General features: G+C 34.4%; 2 protein-coding genes across 17 annotated transcripts in view; one reads left to right on the forward strand and one right to left on the reverse strand.

The window, feature by feature from the left end:
• MARCHF7 (membrane associated ring-CH-type finger 7) overlaps positions 1-27,962 on the forward strand; it is a 90,163-nt gene that overhangs the window by 29,279 nt on the left and 32,922 nt on the right. For 4 of the 13 annotated variants that reach the window (XM_045187376.3, XM_024579740.4, XM_024579739.4 and 1 more), the window contains 7 exons: positions 305-472; positions 2,363-3,461; positions 6,796-6,965; positions 12,345-12,454; positions 15,208-15,321; positions 16,852-16,900; positions 19,240-20,564. In XM_045187376.3, coding sequence (XP_045043311.1) covers positions 305-472; positions 2,363-3,461; positions 6,796-6,965; positions 12,345-12,454; positions 15,208-15,321; positions 16,852-16,900; positions 19,240-19,298 — 1,769 coding nt within the window. In that variant the 3' untranslated portion in view covers positions 19,299-20,564. Of the gene's footprint in view, positions 1-304; positions 473-2,362; positions 3,462-6,795; positions 6,966-12,344; positions 12,478-15,207; positions 15,322-16,851; positions 16,901-19,239; positions 20,565-27,962 lie in introns of those variants that run through there. The other 9 variants (XR_008426166.1, XR_008426167.1, XR_006653922.3 and 6 more) reach the window with 8 other exon arrangements.
• LOC112322194 (CD302 antigen) overlaps positions 21,127-27,962 on the reverse strand; it is a 145,526-nt gene continuing 138,690 nt past the window's right edge. For all 4 annotated transcript variants that reach the window (XM_024579810.3, XM_053918715.1, XM_071220659.1 and 1 more), the window contains one exon: positions 21,127-24,083. In XM_024579810.3, coding sequence (XP_024435578.2) covers positions 23,893-24,083 — 191 coding nt within the window. In that variant the 3' untranslated portion in view covers positions 21,127-23,892. The remainder of the gene's footprint in view (positions 24,084-27,962) is intronic.

Genomic DNA, 27,962 nt, shown 5'->3' on the forward strand with positions numbered 1-27,962 from the left:
ACCCAGTGTATCATGTTTACATTGTATATAGTCAGATAGAGAACAGCTGAGAAGATATTGACAGTCATGTATGGAGATAGAATTTAGTGTTAAGAGAAGAATGTGTTTTAGTAGGAAATAAGTTTATAAGTGATGAGTTCATTTAATGAATAATTTTATGTTTTGCTAAATTTTGCTTCTGATTACAACTTTGTAACTATGGGAGTTGCTATAATCACCATCTCCCTGTGTAATACTGAAGATTTGTTGTCATCAGAAACTTTGAAAGCTTTTTCTGAATTAAAACTTCTTTGATTATTTTAAGATTCTTCTTGGAGGCATAGTCAAGTTCCCAGATCTTCATCAGTGGTACTTGGATCATTTGGAAGTGACTTAATGAGAGAGAGGAGAGATTTAGAGAGGAGAGCAGATTCCTCCGTTAGTAATCTTATGGATTATAGTCACCGAAGTGGTGATTTCACAACTTCATCATGTATGTATAAACTTACCTAGTAATGTCATATCTTCCTATTTATATCACTAAAATTACAGTACAGAAGAATAAATGAAGTGCATCTTATGAATATTTCAAATAGCGTAATGTTTCCCAGTATCTTGTTATTTTGCTTTTAAAAATATAGACAATTTGAAGTAAATGTCCAGATTTTCTGCTGATTAATTTTTTTACTTACTCTCTTAAGAATGTATGTTATAAAGTACACTAAATCTTGCATATCTATATTCTAGTATAATTTGCCTTACGTAATGTAGTAATTATAGTTAAATTCTAAACTAAAGCTTGACATTACCATTTTAAGACAATTTAGAATTACCTCATTTAACATGAATGCTTTTGTTTTCATTTAGTTTTTCAAACATAAGTACCATGAAACAATAACTAAGTAATTGAAGACAAAAAGTGCTAAGTGAAGTAACAGCAGGCAAAAGTGGGGTTTGATTTACATAGAAGATATATTTGTTTTTTAAAAGTTTATTTTATTTTTAGAAAGAGGGAAAAAGAGAGGGAGAGAAACATCTATTAGTTGCCTTTTTGCCCCAACCATGGGTCCAGCTGGCAGCCTTTTGATTTGTGGGAAGACACCCAACTAACTGAGCCACATGGGTCAAGGCTTAAAAAGGTTTAGTTTTTAAAAAATAATTGTATTGGGGCAAACCTTTGCTCTAAAGTTTTTTGTTGTTGTTGTTGTTCTTTTTAAACCTCACCAAGGGATATGTTTTTATTGAGTAAGAGAGAGAGAGAAACATCGGTTGCCTCCTTTACATAACCCAACTGTGCCCCCACCACACTGCCACTGGGGTTGGAACCCACAACCTAGGTATATGCCGACTGGGAATCGACTGGCAACCTTTTGGTGTGCAGGATCACGCTCCAACCAACTGAGCCACCCAGCCAGGGCAAGCCTTTTAATGTTTTCATTTATTTAACACAAATGAAAACATCTTTTTATTTGCTTGGCTTTGAGTGGATGACTTTTAGCAGACAATATCAAAGCTTCTAGGTTTCAGAATATAAAGTACAGGATAAAATAGATTTAGCCCCTAACAGTTTATTCTTTCATGAGGCTCCATGTATTAGCACAGTAGTAACCTAGCTCTTAAACTAGGTGTATGGATAAGTATTCTTCGTAAAGGAATCATGTAGTATTTCTCATCCCTTTGAAGTTTAGAACCACCAGTAAGTAGTGTACTTAGGTGTCAGGACTCCTACTAGATGTCAGGACTCTATTCTGACTCAGTGCTTCCAGCCAGTATTAAAAACCAAACGTACATTTGATGAGTAACCAGGGATAAGAGTCACTGCCATTACCTTGAAGGGGGAAAAAAATGGAGAAATTTTTTAGCTCTTAGCAAGGGGTTTGCCATATATTAAAAATGTGGTAATATTATATTAAATAACTTTTATACTATTACAGAGTAAGAAAAATCTCCCAAACACTGTGTACCTAGGATTATTTTGCTTTTATTTGTTACAAGAGCCATTTACATTAAATTATTTGGCCCCTTTAAAATTCCTTATCCATTTAGTTATTAGATATTTTACCATATCAGTTGCTGATCAACAAATTTAATTGTTGTACCGTTATTGAGTTGATAGATTGATTTTTGCTTTTCATAAGCTCTCATTTTATTTTAGTTTGTAATGTTGACTTTATACAGAAGTGTTGGTTTACCAAGGGTGTAGAAAGAGAAGTACATTTATGTTTTTCTAAAATAATAGTAAAGCTGTGTAGTTATAATATAGCAGTATTCAGTTTGAAACCAGTGTTTCTTTTGGCAGTAATTAGTTATTAATCTGTGCAAATTTTAATAATAGTCAAATTATTGCATGTAATTGGTTACTTTTCCTTTCTTTCAAAAATAGATGTTCAAGACAGAGTTCCTTCTTCATATTCACAGGGAGCACGACCAAAAGAAAACTCAGTGAGCACTTTACAGTTGAATACATCATCCGCAAACCACCAAATGTCTTCTCAACATCAGACCATACCATGTTCTAGTAGAAATTCTTTAAGATCAAATTTTTCACCAAGAGAATTGGAATCTCCCCAAAGCAATACACAGCCTGGATTTTCTTATATTTCAAATAGAGATGAAACCTCAACCATAACCAATTCAGGTAGGGTTGGTTCATCTCAAAGATCATTTCAAGAATCTTCTGACAATGAAGGGAGACGTACAACCAGGAGATTGCTGTCACGTATAGCTTCTAGTATGTCATCTACTTTCTTTTCACGAAGGTCTAGTCAGGAATCCTTAAATACAAGATCATTGAGTTCTGAAAATTCTTACATTTCTCCAAGAATCTCGACAGCTTCACAGTCTCGTAGTAATGCAGCATCAACTTCTGACGTTCCTGATAATAGGACATCTGAAGCTTCTCAGGGATTTCGATTTCTTAGGCGAAGATGGGGTTTGTCATCTCTTAGCCAAAATCATAGCTCTGAGCCAGATTCCGAAAATTTTAACCAAGAATCTGAAGGTAGAAATACAGGACCATGGTTATCCTCCTCACTTAGAAATAGATGCACACCTTTGTTCTCTAGAAGGAGGCGAGAGGGACGAGATGAATCTTCAAGGATACCTACCTCTGACATACCATCTAGATCTCATCACTTATTTAGAAGAGAATCAAGTGAAGTGGTTCACCTTGAAGCACAGAGTGATCCCCTTGGGGCTGCTGCCAACAGATCACAAGCACCTGCAGCATCAGGCAGTGCTGCTACAGGTGGCTCCACATCAGATTCGGCTCCAAGTGGAAGAAACCCAGGAATAACAGGAATCCTTCCTGGTTCCTTATTTCGATTTGCAGTCCCCCCAGCACTTGGAAATAATTTGACCGACAATGTCATGATCACTGTAGATATTATTCCTTCAGGTTGGAGTTCATCTGATGGAAAAAGTGATAAAACTAGAAGTGCACCTTCAAGAGACCCAGAAAGACTGCAGAAAATAAAAGAGAGGTAAATTTGAATACCTGTCTTAAGCCCATGAAGGAATAGCAGATTAGAGGAAAAAACTATCTAATATAGCTTCTTATAACATCTAAAGATTTTTACCTTGAAATTTACAGTAAGATATTACCTTTTAAGTCAGAGGTAAAATGGGTGAGAATTAATAATGAAGGTAGGCACTGGGGTATAGAATGAATCCAGAAATAATCTAAAGATTATTTTTAAACAGCACACAAAGACAAAAATCTTAATCTACCCTATTCTACCCTAATCTACCCTTGTCTACCCTATTCCTTGGTAGACAAGTACTAAATTGGATTTGTAAGGAAGCACAAATGGTCGTGGATTATTAAGATGGTTACTAACATGATTTATTTGTAATTCTCACCTCAAACCTTTTGGAAATAAAATTATTTGTACATATTTTTAATTTTGTTTTTGAAGTCCCAAGTATATACTGAATAATTTTTATATATTGTGACTATTTGCTAGAAAGACCAGTTTAAATTTCAGATTTAAAGAATCTTTACACAACCCTGGCTGGGTGGCTCGGTCTGTTGGCACATCATCCCAAGCACCAAAAGGTTGCGGGTTTGATCCCTGGTCAGGGCCTATACCTAGGTCGTGGGTTTGAATCCCCATTGGAAGACTGATGAAAGGCAACTGATCAGTGTTTCTCTCTCTGTGTCTCTGTCTCTCTATCTCCCCTCACCCACAAATCAATAAACATCTTCCAGTGAGGATTTTTTAAAAAAGAATTTTTATACAAATGAAGTATTCTGTACAATTAAAGTTTGCTTAAAAATCGCTGGTAAGAATGGTAAAAATGAAAAGATGAAAGATCAGAGATTTTGTACCCAACTTATAATTATTAATTTTCTTCTTAGTATAGTTATTTGTTTTTTTCTATCTAGTAAATTAATTTTAATGATAAAATGGGATAGAGTAATACATATAAAATATAGGGGAAAAAGACTAAAGCTAAGGTTGTAGGGTATTTTTTCTTGTCCATAAAGGTTTAATGGAATAGAATTTGGTAGGAACATAGCTATTACTGTCATTTCAGAGTTTTTTGTACCTTTAAGAAGAAACACATTCAAATCCAATTCTGGGGATTAAGGGAATTTCATATGCTTTGTGAGATGTTGGGCATTGGGCTACTATATTCCCATTTTTCCTTATATAGGACAAACTGTACCATGTGACTGTTTTCTTCCTGCTTTTATAATTCATAGATTTTTCTTTTTTGTAAAGATATACTCTCTGTCGTGGTAGTAGTAGCTTTACCATTATTATACCAACTCCCTCTGATTGCAAGGTCTGCTGAGGAATGTACTTGTAACTATTACAGCAGTTGTAACTAATTGTTGTAACAATAATAGTTGTAAATATTCCTTGCCTTCAAGGTAGGTTAATTTGAGTGCATTGGTCTATGCAGCAGGCAAAGCATTAAATTTAGTGATTTCCAGAGAGAAACAAATTAAGCCAGCACCATTCTATCTGGTTAGATAATTGAAAAAGAAGCATTTTTTGCTTCTTTTGCCATTGAGTTTGTATATGTATTCCTTTATTATATTTTTTACTTGTAAGGATTTTAAGGCACTCTACATTTAATAGTTCCCCCTTACCTGTGATTTCATTTCTCATGGCTTTAGTTACCTTTAATCAACTGTGGCTCAAAAATATTAAGTGGAAAATTCCAGAGTAATACATAAATTTTATATCATGCACTTTTCTGAGTACCGTGATGAAATCTCACCCCACTTGGCTATATCCTGCTTATGATGTGACTCATTTCTTTGTCCAACGTTACCTACCCTGGACAGACAGACAGTACAGTAAGATATTTTGAAAGAGAGACCACATTTACATTACTTTTATTACAGTATACTGTTAAAATCATTCTATTGTATTAGATGATATTACTTTCTTACTATGCCTAATTTGTAAATTAAGCTTTATCAGCCTAGCCGGAGGTAGCTCAGTTGGTTAGGGTGTGGTACTGATACACCAAGGTTGCGTATTCGATCCCTTGTCAGGGCACAAAAAAGAATCAACTAATTAAGTAAGTGGAAGAACAAATTGATGTTTCTTTCTCTGTTTCTCTCTTTCCCCCCATCCTTTTGTCTTTCACCCTTCCCTCTGCTCCCTTCTCCCTTTTATTTCCTTCCTCTCTCCCTCTAAAAATCAGTAAATACATTTTTAAAAAAAATTAAACTTGTATCATAGATATGTGTATATATGTGTATATACAAGAAAAACATAATATAAAGGGTTCAGTACTCTTTGTGGTTTCAGGCATCCACTGGGGGTATTTGAATGCACCCCCTGCAGAAGGGGGGGTTGGCTACTGTAATAAGAGTGTAAAAGAAAGTTGAGTCTCCCAAGTAAAAATAATTGAAACTATGAACTGTAGAAATTTAAATCTAAAGATAAAACATGAAGATTTATACATGAGGTCATATGTATGGTTAAGCCAGGGCATGAAAATTACCCAACAGCTGTATACCTATTCCTTTTTCCACATATCTGTTGCTAAATTTCTTAGTGACCCATACAATCCAGATTTTATTTCAGTAACAGTTTAGTATTTAGTATCATCAATTTATGAAATATATCTTTTACTATGTCAGCAGTGGACTAAGCCAATAGAGATTTTAACAAAAAATTAATTTTTTTTGTATAGCTGTTCTACATTTAAATTATTTTTCATGTTGGCCTATTAAGTGGCATACATAAGTTAATGGAAACTGTTTCACACTTAAAGTCCTACCCTTGTTTGAATCAAGATGATTTAGTAACATTGCTGGGGTTGGGGAAAATGGAGAATTTTTAAATACATTCCTTTGTTTTTTTTTTTTTTTTTTTTACTGTGATTTAAAACAAAAAGCTTATCAGTTTGAACATAAGTTGTTCTGACAACATGTCAATGAGAAGTTACTAGTCCGTATTTGTTTAAGTCACTCTGGTTCTGAAAGTGTTTTGGAGGTGTGAAGGGTATTGAAGTCGACTCCAGGTACTGCTGAAATTGAAATCTCTTAGGGGTACATATAAAGTGATTATGAAAAATATGGAACTTAAACTGTAGTACCAAAGACAGAATTATTTAAATGATTTAAAGAATGTAGTAGGATAGCTTATTTCACTGACCTTTAAAATATTTACTATGATTTTTAATTTTTATTGTAACAGTTTTTCAATAGTTTTTCCTCCTTATTGTTGTTTTTTCCTAACTAGAGAGACTGCGAGTAGAAATAACAAAAAAGATATTGTTTGGGATTATGTATGACTGGAAATGATCAGCCATTTAGCTCTGCTTTAGGAAATACGCTTTTTTTTCCAGCCTTCTTTTAGAGGACTCTGAAGAAGAAGAGGGTGACTTATGTAGAATTTGTCAGATGGCAGCTGCATCATCATCTAACTTGCTAATAGAGCCATGCAAGTGCACAGGAAGTCTGCAATATGTCCACCAAGAGTGTATGAAAAAGTGGCTACAGGCGAAAATTAACTCTGGTAAGGTTTATCCTTTTGTGTTTTTTGTTTTCACTGTTTTTTCCGAGAGAGGCATGTATGTATGCATTTTAATTAACAAGTCTTTAGAATTTATTACAGAAGTATCGTGTATCATAAATTTTAATTTATAGTAGTGTTTCTTATATTTCATTTACCCAGTAAACCATTTACTTATTCATAGGTATAATACAACTATAATTTGTTGTTGTTGGGTCATCCTTGTATCATGTAATATTTCTTTGGATCAAAGAAATACTATTTACCAGCTATGTGTTCTTGGAAAAGATTTATTGTTTCTAATGCTGTTTTCTAAAAAGTTACACAGTAATAGTAAGGTTACTGTAGAGATTTATTTGTTCATTGAGTGCCTGTTATGGAACCAGGCACAGTTCTGGGTGTGAGGTACAGAGTGATAAGACAGTAGGTATTTGTTCTTGTGGAAATACTGAGCATTAAAAGAATGCTTTGTTGAGATGAGGACATTTAAACTGAACAAAGAAGAGCCAGCTAATCCAGAAACAGGGCTAGAGCATTCCAACAGAGGAAACAACTAGTGCAAAGACTTTAAGGTGGCCATGACTTAGAACTGAACGAAGCTTGGTGTGTCTGGATTATTAAGTACTGGGCAAGGAAAGGGATGATAAGAGTTGAAATAAGAGAGATTAGCAGAGGCTAGCTCATTTAAGACTTTTAAAGCTAATGTGAGGTTAGATTTTTATCTAAGTATGAAGAGAAGCCACTGAAGAGCAGGGGAGTAAAATGATGTTATTTCTCTTTTGGCTGCTTTGTGGCAAGTAGTTTTAAGGGGGAAGGAGTAGAAGCAGGGAAGCCAACCAATAATCTGTTTTATGAGAGGTAGTGATTGTGGTGGTAGAATTGGATAGATTCTGGTATGTTTTCAAAGTGTAGTATATAAGACTTGCGAGTGGATTGGTGTGGTAGAGTGAAGGAGAAAGAACAATTAGGGAAGCCCATATTTTTTGCCACAAGAAACTAAGTAAATGGTAAGGTCATTTACTGAAATAAACGAGACTGTGATTGGAATAAATTTGGCACAGGAAATCGAGAGTTCTGTTTTGGAAATATGAACTGCTTATTAACTATGGAAATGTCAACTGGGCAGTTAGCTACACAAGCCTGATGTTTCAGGGGGTATTAGCATTGGAAAGTACAGTTTTGGGAATTATAAACACGTACGTAATATTTTTAAGTATTTGGACTAAGGTCACTTAGAACAAGAGCAGATATCAAACAAATGAGCACAAGACAGAGCCCTGGGACACCCAGATGTTAAGTGGGAGCAGAAAAGGAGATTTGAGGAGTAACCTCAGACTGGTAAGAGGAGAACTAAGAAAATGGTGTATTGTGCAAACCATAAAAGTAACATCTTTTAAGGAGTGTGTAATCAACCCTGTCAAATATACTACAGAAAGATAAAAACAAAGAAATGATCGTTGGATTTGGTAGCATGAATGTCTCGAAGCTTGCCTCTGGAGTGGCGGGGTCATAAGCATGATTAGGTTGGACTGAGATAGAGGAAGAGAAAGATGGGATCCAGAGCACAAGATAAGTAGTTAGCCTTTAATGGGAAAAAAGGTACTTAATCGCAAGATGAGTGTAAATACGGACATTGATCAGTTGCTTTGGTGAGATGTTGAATTCTATGTAATTACTTCTGTTCTCTTAGCTAATGGGGAGGTAGGGTCTTTATCTGATTAGGAGATAGTTTAAGCAGTTTTGGTGTGTGGGGAAAAATACCATTCTAAGATATTTTCAGGAATTACCAGTTTAATAAAATTCAGTGGCCATGAATATGATGCACAAGTGAGATATGTGTACTTTTTTTTAGAAGCAGTTTTTACATACTTGGATACAGCCACAGATTTGAGTTCAAATGGGGTTGGGATCTTAACCAGACAAACAGGATAAAGGGAGTTACATGTATTTGTAAGGGCATAATTGTGTTCATGGTAATTAAAACCAGGAAGGAACAAGTACAACAGGAAGTGGATAGTGAGAAAGTGGTAGGGTCAGAGTCTTTGAGTCTCACTGATATTGAAGAGAATTGCCAGAATAGGTGAGCGAGAATTTTTAGAAATAGAAGGTATACAAGTGGAGAGGATACCTAAAATATAGATAGCTAAAAATTAGGGTTAGTGTGGTAAATAAACTGTGATGACAGGGTCAAGGTATGATGATATAATAGGTGGCAGTGGTGAGGAAGGGTAATATTGGAAGCAGGGATGTCTAGAAAGTCAGAATCAAAAGTGAATGGTCTATGTGGATGCTGAAATAGCCAGGAATAAGTTGGTAAAGTCAGAGAGCCAAATGTTAAAAGTCCTCAGTGAATGAGGAGGGACTTGGAGTTTCAAAACAGCAATAGGTCCTGAGGTGCAAGGTGTTCTGAGGGGGAACAAGGGCTGCAGAAGAGTATATTATCAGTCTGGGGGGCACTGTGGTTCAGGCATGGAGTTGAATAGATTATTCAAAAAAGAGATGGGTTACAACAGGAATTTATTTATATTAGACTGTGAGTACCAGAGGACATAGTGACTAGTAGGGTGAGGAAGATGGAAAATTAGATCACATTAATGAGTGTATATAATTGTCTGAGATTGAAGGTCTGATAATGATACCTTGGAGACACAGGCAAATAGTTTTGAGGTATCATGGCTTTAATTATAATAATTTGGAGGATTCGGGTAACCAGTACAAGCTAGAGATCATGAGACTACTAGAAAGCTTTTTTCCTCCAGCCAAGTAGCAGAGGATTTCTTGGGGTAGAGGGGGTTATTTTTTCTTTTAAGTTATATTGATCCCAAAGCTGTGGGATGGGCCATTTCACCTATAGACTCCTCTTGGCTATATGGTGTTTTGACAACCTCATAGGCTTTATTAGTCACTGCACAGGAGTGTTACTAAGATTAAATGAGTGCCTAGCGTGCTTCTTGACACTTGTAAGGGCCCAGATATGTTAGCTATTACCAAAATGTAAACAACTTGACTTACATTTTAATATATTTGCAATTGGATTGTTAGCATTGTATATATAGGAAAACATAATAAATACAGTATATTGTTGAAGAACATTGACTTTTTGTAGATAGACAAGCCTAGGTTGGAATAGTAACTCCAACACTTAACTATAGGATCTTGAGTAATTTTCTTAATATTGATTCTCAACCATGGCTACTGATCAGAATTACCCATTGAAGTTTTTAAAAATATGGATGCCTCAGATCCACTCCTGAATATTCATAAGTAGGTCTGGGGTGGGGCTCCAGTTCCATGGTGACTGAAATTGGGTAATACTTACCTCATAGAGTTATTGTGAAGGTCAAATGAGATGATGTTTATAAATGGTTCCTCACAGTACTGGGCACATGGTAAGTACTCATATGGGTTTTATAAGGTTACAGTATGTACTTTTTTAAGATAAGTACTTTTAAGAAATCATTGAACTCTAATGACCTCAAGAACTGAACCATTCTGATAAATTTTCACAAGCCTTTCTCATACTTGACCATAAAGACCCCATCTGGTAGAAGATTCACTGTCATACATGAACGTGTGTGAAGTGGTTGCCATGTATAGACTGTTAAACTCCACAGGATGTACAAAGATGAATAAAGGAAGTCTAGTGCAAGTTGAGGCAAATGTAGTCAGGGCCTACTGGAATCAGGTGGGGTATAATGGTAAAAGAATAGATTAAAGAATGTAGGGATAAATGGGTTCCTTCTAGCTGGTTATGACCTTTTGAACAACTTCGCTAAGTTACTCATTCCGTAGAAAAGAAAAAGGAAGTCCTATAATGTACAGTAATTTGTATCGAATGATTTCCAAGGTCTGTATTTGGTGATCATCAAAAGTTTTTCTGCTTCTGAATCAGAATAGTTTTTAAGAAATGTATGATAAGAGAAAGCCTTCTAAATGTCTTCCACATTGTTATATTCTCCATCAAGTCACATTATGGACCTAACCTGACTTTAGTTCAGTGGTACAATTGTAGTGACTCTCTTACGTAATTTGAGTAACGCACATTTGAGACAGTATAGACAATATATTACCTCAGAATAGCATTCACTTTCCTTTTAGATACTTTCCAGAGAATGCATGTAAGTTACTACTGCTGTTTAGACTTTATGCCATATTTTATTATTTAAAGAATTGTTATTCAGTTCTAAGAATGTTATGAGCTCTTTGAAGACATGGGTTACTACTTATTTTCTTTCAGAATCTCCAAAGCCTGTAATATTGCTTGCCACATAATAAGCACTCAGCAGATGTTTGAATCAAATCTAAACCTCTATCCTGTTACTCACTTGACTTCCTTGAATTTTTAGAATATTTTTTCCATTTAAAGCCCTATCTAAAGAGAAAATACAGTGGGGAAAAATGACTTTATGTTTCATTAGACAACACTACCACCTACGTAATTGGAACCAGAAGGTTAGGAGTAACCAAATGTTGAATGCATATGGGACAGAAGGAGCTTTTTTTAAAAAAAAATTTGTGGTTAAAATATACATAATGTAAAATTTGCCCTTTTAACCATTATTAAGTATATGATTCAGTGACTGTGCACATCCAGAATGTTGTCCAACCATCACCATTATCTGTTTCAAAAATTTTTATCACACAAAACAGAAACTCTGTCCATCAAGCTGTAATGCCCTCTTCCTTCTCTCGATCCCTGTTAACTTCTGGCTTGCTTCTTTCTGAATTTGCCTGTTGTACATATTTCATAAATGGAATAAAGAGGTATTTGTCCTTTTTGTATTTTGCCTAGCATAATATTTTCAGACTTCATCCGTGTTGTGTCATGTATCAGGACTTCATTACTTTATGGCAGGAAGGAGCTGTTTTGATCCAGACAACGGTAGCTTTCTCCCCCCCCTCCAGCCCGCCCCCGGGCTAGAATGGCTCATTCCTTAAACCACAAAAGGTCTTAGGCATATATTTTCACATCAAAGATACTGGCCTGGGTATATGCAATTAGTTGTTTGAGACACTATGTTATTAAACATTGCTTTAATGCCATCTTGCTAAGGCATTTAAGGAGGAAGTAGGAAGTAAAGATGACATTCCATTGTTAGCTCCCCAGGATCTGTAATATATGAGTAAATGGGAGGGGGAAAAAAACAGGTATCTAAATAATGGGTGGAGGCTTAAATACCATGGAGTAGGAGCTGACAGGCACATTAGTTGTTGCTGATTGCTATTTTAGGCGACATTACTGGTTTATGGCAGTAATCCAGTCTACCTCCTTTCCAACCTTTCTTTTAATTTTCTATATTCTAAACTTAAAACTTACAAAGAAAAATGTTTTGTGGAGATATAGAAAAAACTAAGCTTTACTTGTAATTTAATTTTTACCAGGTTCTTCATTAGAGGCTGTAACCACCTGTGAACTCTGTAAAGAGAAGTTGCAGCTTAACCTGGAGGATTTTGATATTCATGAACTACACAGAGCTCATGCAAATGAACAAGTTAGTATATTTTGCTTAATTGGGTAAGTGTCTATTCTATGCTTAAAGGACAACTGTTGAAGAAAAGATTAAAACGTCAGAAAACTGGCATTAAAATAATAAAAATAATAATGTTCTTAACATAATGTTCTGTTACTGCATTAAGTATTACAATTTTATACTTTTTCTTTATTTTTCTCATAACTTTGTGGCACTGAAAGGCAAATAATCAAGTCACAGATTTTATATTTATTAAGATAAAATACACCATATGCTTCCTAAATAAACCTGAAAATAATAAAAGCTTAGGAATGTGGTCCTGAAGTAGGCATGCCGACTGAATCTCCCCAGAGATGTCTCAGTTACAAACGCCTCTGAGCTCTGGGACATGATTAAAACACTAAGCCCTGGATTTGCCTCCTGTGTCTGTGTATTTTATTTTAGGAATAATTTTTATGTACATATTGACTACATGTTCTTACTATCCTTTTTCTCTTTACCCTCCCCATTTCTGCTTCTCAGCTCTGTTGAACAAGTTATTTCATGAAATCTTTTACTCCAAGTTTATATTGTTTTTCTTTCATTTAGTATTTGTGTCGTCACAATCTAGTTGTTAATTATATAATGAATAATGCCAGAGTTTCTCTAATCATAATAAGATTTTCAAATATTTTCTTCTTACTTCTCAGGGGCTTTTTTGGTATGTATTAATAACTCATGCCCCTCAGTAATTTTAATCACTAATTTTTGTTCCTGGAAGAGCTTTAAATTTTTTTAAAAATTTTGAAATGCTTAAATTATGTAGTTAGAATGAAGAGCTCAATATTTTCCCCTTCTTAAAGGAAGATTGGGGGGAGGGGTGAAGAAAAGATGTTAAAGGAGATTACTAGGATGATCCTAACACCATACTATCCAAGTGAGCTTAGCATATATGTTATAAAAAGAAATATGTAATGTGAGAGAATGCATGAATTCTGAAGTTTTGCAGATGAGTTTTTCAAATGAGTTTTGAAGGGGGTCTATTACCCCTTCAAAAACACATTTTAAATGAAGGGGTAATAGACCCCCTTTTTAATTCACATGAAGTTCACATAAAAACCATTCAAAGAGAACAATTCAGTGGTATCAGTACATTTGTGATGTTGTGCATCTGCCACCTCTGTCTAGTTCCAACATTTTCATCTGTCTGAAAGAAAAACCCATACCCATTAAACATTTTCTCCCCATTACACCCCTTTCCATGTGCCCTGGAAACCACCAGTCTGCATTCTGTCTCTATGTGTTTATCTGTTCTGAATACTTCATATACATTGAATAATGCAGTATATGGTCTTATGTGGACGCTTTTTGCTTTTAAATATGGGAATAAATGGATACCCCTTGAAAATCTGATTAAAACCATGAACACTTCTTACAAAACATACATAGGCACAAAATCTGTATATAATTGAAGGGATTCCCAGATCTCTTGAAGCAAGTTGCTAAGATCCAGGTTAAAAATCCCTGATCTAGCGAGTGAAACATTAGGCAGTTAATGCAGTACAGTTGCTACTCTAATACTAATCACTGTGTTATTCTCTAATGAGTCAGTTGTCCAGAAAGAAGGCCATGTTAAGCAAGGACTTTTTTTTTGATCTCCAAGGAGTATCTCGACAACTGAGCATTAGTACTTTAAAGAATGGGGCAAAGAATAGGGAAAGATAAAATCATGCAAAGAAGTTTTGTTTTTTGTTTTTTTTTCTCAAAATGAGAGTAGGTCTCAAAGGATGATTTTCTTCTGCCATTTTTCCTTCTGGGCATTTTTCAATTCAACCAGAATGTTTTTATTGACAGTTTAAGCTTCCTGGCTTTGACTTCCCTTTTTTATGTGCGTGTGTGAATCATAGATTCTAGTAGCCTCACAACTACCTCCATTTTAAGTGATTAGTTTAATACAGTTTAGTATTTCATTATCCAGTAGCTTCATCTTTGTCAAGACGATAACCATTATCTTTTTTTAATCTTATCGACATATAATTTCCTTTTAAGTTAATAAAATAAGTGACACATTTAAATAAAACCTTTAATAAATCAATTAAAAATTTTTGGAATACTCTAGAATCTGATAACTTGCTGAAGTTGGTACTAAGAATGTACAGTTTTTACCTTCAGATAAGTTAATTACCAAAAAATGATACAACTTAAGGATAGTTTGCTATATAAAAACCATAGGACAGTTTAGATTTTAAAAACAGTATGATTTGTAGTTTTAGCTTCAAAACAGTAGAGCATTTTGGAATCAAAGAACTGTTTGAGGAACAGTTATTGTGTTTCTTTTTTTAGTTTATTTTTGTAATTAGTGTTGCTTTTAAATTAACTGTATTACATAAGAAACACTTGGTCTATCAGAATAGGTTTTTATTATACAGTGTATTGATTTAGTTGTAGGTGAAATGGTCATTTTTAAGTAAATATTTATAGCCATTTGTGCAATGAAATCTTCTGTGAGCTTTATATAGAACCATGGTTTTATGTAAATTATGACATAAAGGAAGACTATAAGAGACTAAAGAGGATAGTCACACACCTATTTTGACTCATCATTGGCATTAGTAAAAATTTATGAAATTAATAAGGGTGACCCTTCATTTTTTGTTTTAACAGATAGTACCATATCTCTTCACTAGGAACTAGACATGATTACATTTCCTCTAGTTTATCAGTGTGCTATCAATCTCAAGTTTACTAATATTTCATTCTCTATTCTTTTTCTCTTGTCTGCTTCCCAATTGAAGGCTGAGTACGAGTTTATCAGCTCTGGTCTCTACCTTGTTGTGTTACTGCACTTTTGGGAACAAAGCTTTTCAGATATGATGGGAAATACAAACGAACCCAGCACACGAGTCCGAGTGAGTAATATGGGAGTGGGGGAGAAGGGAGGATATGATACACCAAGTGTTTGCTTTGGAAAGCAGTTTGTTTTGTATGTCGACATTCTAGTTCCTTTGGGGAGCTCTTAGTATTAAAATGTATCTTAAAAATAAAGATACTATAGATTTAATAGAAATTGCTGTCTTCTATATCAAACAGCCTAATTTTCTCATAAAACTTTTAGAGAAAGAAGTAATTGGCTAGTTCTTAAAGGCTATTTATTGGACTACATATTGGTGAGAATCAGAGAATTGGAAACATGAAGGGAAAAAACCCTCTTTTTAATTGAGTCGGGGGCGGCAAGTGACAACTCAGTATTATAACCTGAAATTGAACTCCAAAAATCAAGATAGTATGAGAAATTGACTTGGGTTTATTTGTTACTGTCATGTAAAAGCTTATCAGTACACTGATTTTAAGTGTGTCCATAATATAAACTATTTAAGATATGGACTATTTGGTATTTGATCTGTACACTATTACTTTAACACTCAAGCCAGCTGTTTTTTGTTGGGTGTTAGTAAATGCTATGGTTTGCCTCAGTGTACCAGAGGAAATTTGTATGCTCCTGCCTTACCCATTTTGTGTAGCAGGGCTAGGGCCACCTACATCTCATTACTGTAATAGTCTGAACACTTCATATTTTTAAATGTGGTCATAACATATCATTTAAACTTTTTATATAAATGTTCATTTTAGTGATAAAAATTTAGCAGCTTATGGTATTTTAAAAATTAACAAATATTCAGTATATATTATACTTACAAATTGGTAAAAACATTTTTCTGAAACCATCATGTGGACATTATTACACCAGTGAGCCAGTTGTCAAATTATTATCATTGAGGAATAAGAGAAGAACTGTCTTAAGATTATTCAGAATTTGAGCAAAGATCTCTTGTCTCCTGAGTACTTTAGAAATCATAGTACTTAAATTTAGTTAATGGCATAAACTGACTTCTCTCTTAAGAATGAATAAACCATAAAGCATGTTGTCCGTTGAATTCATGCCTTTGTAAAAGCTGTAGTCAAATTAATGTTAAAGTGCAAGCCATTTTTATGATTTAAAAACATATAGAATTAAATGTAATACTTGTAAAGCTATCAATTTTAGACAGGAAAAGATTGGTTCTTGTTATAGTTTTTTTAAATTAACCACTAAAATAGAATTCATTGGAGTCCAAATTGTAAAGCTGTTAATTATTTTTTTATAATTGTTATGTGTTATATTTATGCAAGAGGAATGTTACTTGATAAAAATACTGCATTTTCACCCAATTTCTACATGATGGGTACATGATTTCTACGTGGCTAATAATTTATTAAAAAATTAAAAACAGTATACTTAAGCATTATAATTTTTGATGTGGGTGGGGGGAGAAAGACCCCTACTTAAAGGCTTAAAATGGTGTTTGACATTTTAATAGAAATGAAACTCCTATACTGATTCTCTCTTTAGATCCATTTGCAACATTTCAACTACTGTATTTTTTCTGCATTGTTTCTAGTTTATTAACCTTGCAAGAACTCTTCAGGCACATATGGAAGATCTCGAAAGTAGGTGGAATTTCCCCTCCCCAGACTTGTTGAATATACTTTTGCAAATTAAACCCACAGAGCAAAACCTAAGTATATACTCTCTCAAATTTCAGCTTCATTTATAAGCTTAGTAGCAGAAATTGATTTGTGAAATATCGGCTGGGCAACTGACGTTAGTTTATTAAAAACATTTTTTTAATACTATTAATTTTAAGGTACAGAAGAATCTAATTGTAACCATCAGTATATTCTATTTTGAGTAAAGTTTCGGTTTTGATCATCTTAATTTTCACCCTTAAAAGAAAACATATTTGAAAACTAATCAAACCACACTTATTTGTCTGTTAGATTTTTGGTGTATGCATGAAATTTTTTACTAGTTACTCAGTTTTGTTAGTTCATAAAAGGTTTTCCTGAGTTTATATATAGTTCTATGAAATTAAGGGTAAAAGAGCCCTAATTTTGAGCCCATAACAGAAGCCGTAGTGGTAGGCTGGTGGTTGTTGGGGTTGTAGTTTGCTCCTTGTTTGGGTCCTCATGGACCTTCAATAGGTAGCCAGCTCTACCAGCAGCTCCAATCTTTTAGACCACGTTCCAGCATTAGGACTTCTGCCTGGGCTCTTATGTGAAAGCATTTAATGCCCAAGTCTTTACAGGTATCTGTACAACATACCCTCTTCTCAAAGTCCTACAACTTCCATGGTGCTTCATACCAGGTGGACAGAGATATTGGTGGCTCTGGAACAGTTCCAAGACTCCACGATTACCCTGTTTAGTACTTTTTTACCCAAAGCAAGTGGCTCCCCGTGATTAACTTCCAGTACATTCTTTGAAGTGTTTTCAAATAATGTATTCTCCAATTGATTACCTTCTATAACATCTTCAAAGTATTTGAAAATGTCTGTAGTGTGCATAACATTTCATCTTGAGAGTGTTCAGCATTTTTTAAAGTAAAGTGTGAGAAGGACTTAGTCATTCATAAGAACCTATCATTCCTTGATTACTCGAAGACATGGATTTTGTCATTCTGTATCTTTTAAGTTTTAAAAGCAGTAGAAGTATAACCAGATAATGTATTTTTAGAATTTTAATTAGTATGTATAAAACTATGTAAAGTCATATGGTATATAAGATAGGAAGTCATTCGTATGAGAGGAGAAAGATGGAGGTGAAATATATGCCAGCTCAGCTGAGAATGAAAGATGTTGTGAGTGCTACAAGTTAACTCCCAAGTACCAGAGTATTAATATACTGTGAACATGGGTTCTGACTGAAATTTTCTTCTGTGGAGTGAATTTAATAGAAAACATGAAAAGTTCTCTGTATTTTATTTTTTTGTTTGATACTGCTCCATGATATAGCATAAAACTTAACCCTAGGATTTACTCATTTATGAGCTAAGTATATGCTTGATATCATTTATTAAAAATAAGTTTTTTGCAAGATAAATAGACTGAAATATGGAAAGTAAAGTTTCAACTGTACATGTAGCATAATTTTCCTGTTGATGCCATTTTCTGAGTGCTCTTAAATTTTCCAGTATTAACACAAGAAGAATATACATTTAACCTTTCTGCCCTTGGTAATAGGGGAAAATGGTAGTTGAATGTTTATTTTACTGAACTTCCATTTTTCCCAACATGCAGAACAGTTTACAGAATACTTATGTTATTCCAAAGGACATTTCAAGATGTTTCATATTAAACTCTTGAGCCACTAATGACTCTAAAGTAAATTTAGAGATCAGAAATGTTGCAAAAGTGGTAAGTTTCTGACAATATGATGTCATAGGAATAATTTCAACGAGATTTTTACTGAATTCAGTTCTTTTTACTTAGGCTGTGTCTATATAAAGCTATTTTGACCTATATAGAGCTTTTTCTTGGCATTATACAGACATAGCTTTGATGTAATTTGCAAGAATACCCATAACGTATTATTTGTGTACATTTTCTTTCATTCTTACTAGACGCATCAAAACATGCAGGGGTAATAAGCCAGATTCTACGCAGGTGTGTGGGAGCACTTGCCTTAAGCTCACTTTTTCTGTAGTGTAATTGGCTACTGTGAACACAAACTGATCTCAGAAACTTTTTAGAAGATTTTCTTGAATCACATTTGTGAACATTTTGATTTTTATAAAAACTAACACAAAAAGATTTGGGGGTGGGGGTATTGTGGATGGGCATTAACCACAGTCAAACCACCCTAACCCTGTCATAATTTGCCATTTTGACCAAACAGTATACTAAATTGGGATTTTATTTTACAAGTCATTGCTATTCTGGCTTCATATTTATACTTCCACTCTCATCCCCCTTAAAATCATTCTTGATCATCCTGTTTTCTTTCAACAGCTTCAGAGGATGATTCTGAAGAAGATGGAGACCATAACAGAACATTTGATATTGCCTAACTTCATATAAGACAAATGGATGATCTGTTAACGAGTGTTTATTAAAACTGGCAATTAAGGATGAACCAATTTTGTGGGGGAATGCCTATTGAATACATTTATAAAATGAATATATATACACATGTAATCATGTATGTATATATATATTCATTCTCAAGTGTTGCTGAATTAAAATTCTGTTTGCTGGACCTTTTAACATGGCCAGTGACTCTGATGTTTATAAACTGGTAATCAAAAGTATTTTTCTTTTAGGTGAGTAGGAAGGTATTATATTATTTTAAATATCTTAGCAACGCCTACAACTTTTTTGTGTTCTGATTATTATAGTCTTATTTATGAAAATGGTTCGTGTTTTAGTCTTTTGCTAGTGAAAAAAGTAAGACAGAAATATGCTTTCAAAATAAAATGCCAGATGGCACCTAATTAATTTTCCTTTTAAAATGCCTTAAGTTGCAGCATCATTTTCATAATCATTTGCTTCCAGTGTTTAAAAAAATAAAGAATGGGGAGTAAGTTGTGAAGACCATTATATTAGGTGTCCAAATTTAATTTAAATTCTAAATTCACTTAGCCATAAAATTTAATTTTTTTAAAAGTATATAAGTAAAAAATGTATAAATTATGGATTGTTTTATATTGATTTGAAAAAGGCATATTATATTTGATAGGCCATAGTATGTGGACATTCCTTTTCGGAATATTACAGCTATAAATTACACCAGAATTGCCAGTCAGATGCTATTTGGTAAATAAAAATTAAAAAATAGGAAAAAAAATATTGCAATCTCAAGTGTTTGGAATATTTTTAAATCCCACATTCAGAGTTTAAAACACTGGTTTTCAATGTGTTTTTTAGTGTTGTCACTTTTTTGTAGATAAATATGATATAAATAACCTGTTTGAATCCTGGTCGTTTTTAACTGTTCCTTGCTAATCTGAGCATTTATTTGGTGAATTAGTATTTTTCACTACCTTTGGAGAACAGATGAACTTTACCTGCTCAACATCAGTAGATCTACACTGTGGTCATGAGTTGTGTATAGTTCCAGAACAGTCTATTTTCTGTCAACACGCTTAGGATACACTTAAAAACACCTTCAGGTGATTTTAGGTTAAATAAAGTCTATGTCATGGCAACAAACTTCTTTTTCAGAACCTAAATAGAAACCATGTAATTTCTTAAATGTAAATCAACAGTTTGCCCACAATTAGTTTGTTGGTCTTAATGTAAAATCTTGGCTCGAAATAAAGTGCATACTGATTGATTTACTTTATAGTTTGAAATGTTTCCTTTTAAACTAGTGTTCAAAGTAGACTTCAAATCTTACATGCAAGAATTTTATTAAAATTTCAAATTCCACTTCATATAAAAATGTAAATATTTCTAAAACATTTGCTCAACTTTTACCTGTTAGCTTTGCATTCATTGCCTTATATAAAGCAAAAATACAGAATTTAAGGATGTCAGTTTCAGTTCTATTCTGTGGGTCCTTGGGGATGCTTTGAATTTGAAACATTTATACTTTTTAATAGAACTCAGTATGAAAATTAAGTGTCTTCGGATTTAACCAACACAATCTTTTATTTAAAAAAATTAATTAGCCCTAACTGGTGTGGCTCAGTGGAGTGCATGCCAGCCTGCGAACCAAAGGGTCACTGGTTCGATTCCCAGTCAGGGAATATGCCTGGGTTGCAGGCCAAGTCCCCAGTAGGCGGTGCATGTGAAACAACCACACAATGATGTTTCTCTTTCTCTATTTCCCCCTCTTAAAAAATAAGTGAATATTTTTTAAAATTAATGGTAAAAATCATTCCATTGGTCCACATAAAATGTTTATAGTTTTTTAATATTAGATGCTAAGTGACAGAGACAGTGACTTGAGCTTAATAGTAATATTCTTGTAGTTTCTTAGTACTACATATTTAATACTGTATTATCTTCTGAATTCTGTAACTGAATTATAGGAATTGGAATTAAAAAAGTCTTTCCTTTGGTTATCACTTTTAAACTCTGAACAAAAATAGAGACCATGCATTACTCACTATGAAGATAACAAAATCCTAGGAAAAGTAATGTTGTTCTTTATATATATGCCAAACATAATTTATACTGTCATTATTAGCTAGAACCAAGATGTTGAAAAATGCAATTTGTACATTCTGAATATAAACAAGCATGCACGTGTAATTTGTTATCTGTTGACCACCAAATACATGTAAGGCCCTGTTTACAAATGTCCTGATATTGGGTTGGTCAAAAGTCTGTTTAGTTTTTTCTGTAAAATAAAAGACACACTTTTCATTTTCACCAATAACTTTATTGATTTGGATATTCTGAGTATGTTGGCTATCCTCCTGTGTGGTATGTTAAATATTCTCAATGTCTCAATTTGATCCCTATCAACTTCAACTGGTCTACCTGATGGTGGAGCATCGTCCAGCAAGAAATCTCCAGCACAAACTTTGCAAACCACTTTTGACACATTCAGTCAGTTCAGAGCACCTCTGCCATACACTGCACAAATCTTTTTGTTTGCGTTTCACTTTTTACCTTTCTTGAAATAAAGCATAATATGCTGAGAATGTTGCCTCTTCTCTCCCATCTTCAATGTTAAAATGGCTACACAAAAATTCTTTGATTTTTTTTTTAATGCTGATAGGATAGCTGTCACAATACAATCCAATAGAATTGTTTCAAATGAAGTTAAAGACAACTAGCGCTAGTAGAATCATCTTATAGGAAAAAACCAAACCTTTTGGCCAACCCAATATACAAAGAAAATTAAGATTCAGCATTTCATTACCAGGGTCGTCTAAGAACTTGTTTGAAAAATGAAATTGAACACGGGGGAAAAACCACTTTAAAACAGCCATTTTGCAAGAGCTGCCATTAGGTAGAAGTTAATCAAACAGAAGAAAATTGTATGGGAGTTGAGTAGAAGGGGAGAGTCTATAGCAGCATTGACCAGCAAAAATGGAGATAGATAATTTGCATTGTTCAATATGGTAGCTATTAACTGCATGTGATTTGAGCACTTGAAATTTGGCTAGTGAATTGAGGAACTGAACTTCAGGTTATTTTTAATTTTAAATAGCCACATATGGCTACTGGCTACCATATTGGACAGTAGAGATTTGTGACAGAAAGTTCTAAGAAAGAGGTAAGAATTTGAATAGGAGACTAAGAAGGAATTCTAACGTTCACTACTATTAGTACCACTTATTAGCTTACTAATAACAAAGTAGACTTCTAAATCACTATGAAAAATCTTAGAAATTTAAAGGTCTTATAGAGCATAATTGTAGAATGGAGCTGCTGTCACATTTATTCTTTAATACCATATAGCCACACTGTAAGTCCTCTGTCATCACTACAGTTACTCGTGTCTCATTAATAGTAGTGCTATTTATTCATTGTGATCAGGGATGTTTTTGATTCATGGTGAGGCCAATGGAAACATATGGCACAAACTGTGACTTTGTTGTCTTTGGTCAAACTTGAGAGATCACGTAAGAAAAGTATTCTCCATAAGTTAATGCTGTGGATTAGGGGGACAAAATAACTTAATTGAGCATTCGAGTCTCTAAAGAAGAGCATTATTTTTAATAGTTTTTTTTAGCTGTAAAGAACTCTTAGAAAAGTAACTTTTGTTTCAGCTTTTCCCCATTTTTATTTTTTACCCCTAAAAGATGTTCAGCCTTCTCTTAAATTGTACAGTAAGTGTGCTGAAACGTGAAACATCATCACCACAGTAGTATATATTTTTGTGCATTTTTTTTTGCTTTTTATGTCATTGAATGATATGGTTCATCAGTGGTGGGGAAGTATAAGACAGCTTTACAGAGGAACAGGTGTGGTGATAGTAGAAAAATCCTTAAAGGTTTTAGGACACAAGTGTTATTTTTACTACCAGCCTCCCACCACCTTCCTGGTATGGCTGTAATTGTTTTTCTTTCAAAGTGCATAAAATTTTATTAAAATTACAACCATTTGTGATCAGTGGTCAGTACTGTTTGTTGTCCAAAATGGTGTTCTCAAAGTAATTAAATTGGAAAATGTGATTTATGTGGAATTTAGGGCATTAAAATCTCTAAAAACTTTCTAAATCTAAATCATAAAGAAAGATGAAGAACATTAGAGGAATTATATGCCAGAGTAACAAGCTTGTACTCATATATCTAAATATATAGTATCTATTTAAAAGGCTTACTCCCCATATCATGATTATTAATACAAGGGCAAGCCTAGTGATTAGTAAAATTGTAGCAGTATGTAGAATTTTTTTCCCCCCAACTGTAAGGTTCAACTAAATGGGAGGGTAGGGAAGATAGAGCAGGTAAGACAGACACACAGAGTAGGTTTTAATTTTTTTTCTGCATGGGATTTAAGCTTTCATTCATTCAAGTGAAAAGTAACATTTGGGAACGTGGTAAAATCCACTAACATCTGAGATCATTTCCAAATGAGATGAGGAATGTTACTGAAATAAGTATATATACAATAAAAACTCACTGTCAAGTTTTATATTAAAATCTTGAGTCACTGTCAATGTATTTGATGTCTTCATCTGAGATTTATAAAATTTCATTCAAATTAAACACACTCATTTTCTTCTGCCACTACCAAAACACAGTCATCGTTATAAGGTGATTGGGGTGCAGTTGAAAAAACTGTGGCGAAACCAGAATTCAAATTTCTTTTGTACAGGAACCAAACGATTGCTCCTAAAACTGTGAGAATTACTGTGCTAGCAATCACCAACGCTGATATTAAAATGTGGTAATCTGAAAAGGAAAAGACAAAATATGGGAATCAGGATACATAAATCACTAGTATTGTGTGTTATGGGGGACCCTTATAGTTTCCTCAAGTAAATATTTGCCTGTTTTGGCAATTTTCCACATTGGCATGAAAAAAATATACACTTACTACTATAAAGATTTAGCTTGAACAATTGCCATAAAAATCTTCAGGTATATTTTGCCATTCTTCACTCTTAGATCCCAAAAAATCTCCCTTTTGTCATTGGAACTTTGGTAATTTTATTTTTGTATTCCTGAAGTAATTATGTACAACCTTTCAGTTTTGGGCTATTCAAAACCCTTGCGATCTTTCTATGAGCATTTAGTTTAATAACTCAAGCAAAATTACTCTTGTTTAGGTGTTTGGAGGAAGACAGCGGTTTGAGGAAGTGTTTGAATTTAGGAGGACACTGTTTGAATTTAGTAGTAGAAGTATATGGGGAAACTCAGAAATGTTTTCTTTACAGATGTATTTTTGCATTGAGATTACTTGAATATTCTCACAATGCTCCTTTCAGCTGGTGCTTGTTAAAGTGAGACTTGGAAAATGTAAAGCTTAGCAAGAAAAATCTGGTCAAAAGTTATCTGTTAAGTTGAGGGGAAGGTATTGATATATTGTTTTTTAAATACTGACAGGCTTTTAAGAAGTTGGGAGAAGTGAGGAAATGGCCATAGCTGAATTCTCTTCTTTTCAGTCCTAAAATAGATGAAGTTTTATAGTGATCACAATTTATTAAGGTGTGTGGGTGTGTTATTGGAGACATTTAAGTGAAGAAATGTTAAGAATTCTATAAACTGCAAATGGGATTTTTCCTTAGTTTAATTTATTAAACTTAACACAGCCTATTTGTAGTATAGCAGTTCAACGCTAGCAATGTGAACATATTTTATCTCAGTAATTTTCAATCTATTAATGAATTTATAATGTATTATCAGTACTATCTACTTTAAATAGTGACTGCATGGCAATAGCTCATTAAAGAAAAAACACGTTTCAGTCTGACAGAGCATGGTAATTGAGACAGTGGCATAACAGACACAATCACACACCTTAACTAGGAAATTGAAACACCTAGTATCCTAAGAACTGAACAGCATCCCAACGCATTGGTGGGGCACAGTCATTATATATGCTCTTTGTTTTTTTATGTTCAGCAAGTGACCCTTGGCCAAGCTGCCTCCGGGATCTTTGGTTGGCTAGCTTCATACTGCAATGTGCAGGAACACTAATCTTGAGGCAGCTAATGAGTAGTGTGTTAAAACTATGTAAGGAGCAACTAACTATTTGAAGTAAAGGATAGTTCTACATTAGAAAACTAGTTACCTTCTAATTACAGGAAAAATTCATTGCTCACTTTACTGACTAAATAATTGCTATTACTTAGTACTAATTAAAAACAGCTTTTAGCTAGGAGGACAAGTCTTGCTTAGCCTAATTAAAGGGAGTTTAGGAAACCTGTAACAAACATATTTGTATTAAAACAGGCTTACACTCCACTCATTCTCAAACACAAACAATCCGTCTCTTCAATCAAAGGTCACTAATGATCTTTGTATTACTAAATGCAGAAACACCTGTACATTGATTCTTGTATCTACTGCAGCTGGACTGTTAGTCACTCAGTCTTGACATGCTGTCTCCTTTCCCTTTTATTTTTCAGACTTCCTTTTTAATCATCTTTGTGGACTCAGAATTCTGCTTGGTTGATCTAAGTCACTTGAATCTTTTATATAAGTACTTATAGTTAAGTATGTGTATAGTTGAGGCTGCTCCCCACTAATTCCCAAGTCTGTTTTACCACAAATCCTCCTAAATGATACCAATAGCCATTGTTGAGTCTTCTCGTATAGGAATTACCCTAGATTCCACGTTTACTAATAATCAAGACTACACATTATGTACTCGTTCCAGTTTGACCATTCCTCGTACTTGTCACCATCATACACTAGTTGTAACACTGATTGTCTGAGGCCCCAAACTCACATAATTCACTTCTAAAAAATACAGTGTTGTCGGCCTGGCTGGTGTGGGTCAGTGGATTGAGTGCCAACTGGCAAACCAAAGGATCACCAGTTCGATTCCTAGTCAGGGCACATGCTTGGGTTGTGGGCCAGGTCCCCAATAGGGGGGTGAATGAGAGGCAACCGCACTGATGTTTCCCTCTCTTTCTCCTTCCTTTCTCCTCTCTTTAAAAATAAAATCTTTTTTAAAAATCATTGGACTATGGTAATTACAGGCTGATTTGAATGCCTACTAGGTACATACAACTCCCCCTTTTTACATATGCAGAAATAGTTTAAATGACTTGCCCAAGTCCTTTTAGGAAGTGGCAGGACAAAAATTCAAACCATTCACCTTGGTTTATGCTGATCCATCCTCTTTGATAACCTTTCCTCTTTCTCCTGCCTAATACTAATATCTGCTTGTCCTTCAAGATCTAACTCATGCATCATCTGTAGGTCGTTGCTGAATCCAGCTTGGGCTAACTTCCCCTATCCTGTGTGCTTACCACACCAAGTGCAGCCACTTTATCTCGTGACACATTCTTCCCAAGGTGGTCTTAACACTTGAGTGAAAGGGAACTTCCTGTTTGTCCGGAGTGCCACTCCACTTAACTCTATTCTGGTTGCTTCAGTTCAGTGGTACCATTCTTACTCCACAAAGTCATAAACATAATACCTTTATGACAGGCTTTTTTAAACATTGTTCTGCTCAAATATGGCCTTCCCTGGCAATCCTATTTTTAAAAAAAAAGACCTCCCTTTATCCCTTCACTCATCTTTTCTTCTACAGTACATGCCACCATCTGACATACCATATATACTTACAGGTAGGTATTTAACCTTCCCACTAAAGACATAAGATTGCGAGCAGAGGCTTTTTCTGTTCACGGCTCTGTCTTCAATGTCTAATAGAAGAAAGCTTCACACACAGTAGTTACACCTATCTTGGGGATATATTTTTAAATAAATTCAAAGCTCACTGGAGTCTGAAGACCAAATGGTGCCAGATGTTTTATTCCTGAAGTGGTTTTGGGGCCCATCACAGACCTACCTGATGTTTTCTACTCATTTCAATTTTCACACATCTTTTTTCCCCCTAAGTATACATTTACATAGCTTAAAATTCATGGTTCTACAAGATAGGCAATGAAAACTGCTCCTGCCCCACTACTGCTCACCCTTAATACCTGTTCCTCAAAAGTAACAGCTTCTGTTACTGCTGTTACAGTCCTTGCTTCTGAGTTTCTAAGTGACATGCTTATACTGCTTTTATTGATTTTGTTTCTAATTATGGTAAGATAACACTTCACTGTCTTAAATAACCAATGTTAAGTGTACAGTTCAGTAGCACTGAGTACATTCACATGGTTGTGCTATGTTACCATCATTCATCCGTAGAACTCTTGCAAACCTGATTAAACAGTAACTCCCCATTCCCCCCACCCAGGGCCCTGGCCCTAGCAACCACCATTCTACCTTCTGTCTATAAGGTGGACTACTTCAGGTACCATATACTTGGAATCATGCAGTACTTATTCTTTTGTGACTGGCTTATTTAGCTTAGTGTGTTCCAGATTCATGCATGTAGAATGTGTCAGATTTGCCTTTTTAAGGCTGAATAATGTTCCATAATGGTAATATATACCGCATTTTGCTCTCCGTTTGTTGATGGACACTTGGGTTGGTTCCACCTTTTGGCTATTGTAAATATTGCTGCTATAAACATGGGTGTATAGATATCTCTTGGATCCCTCCTTTCACTTTGGGCATATACCTAGAAGTGGAATTGCTGGATCATATGGTAATCTACTTTTAATTTTTTGAGGAGCTACCATACTTTCCACAGTGGCTGAACCA

This window comes from Desmodus rotundus, chromosome 2, assembly GCF_022682495.2.
Source record: "Desmodus rotundus isolate HL8 chromosome 2, HLdesRot8A.1, whole genome shotgun sequence".
Taxonomy (NCBI): domain Eukaryota; kingdom Metazoa; phylum Chordata; class Mammalia; order Chiroptera; family Phyllostomidae; genus Desmodus; species Desmodus rotundus.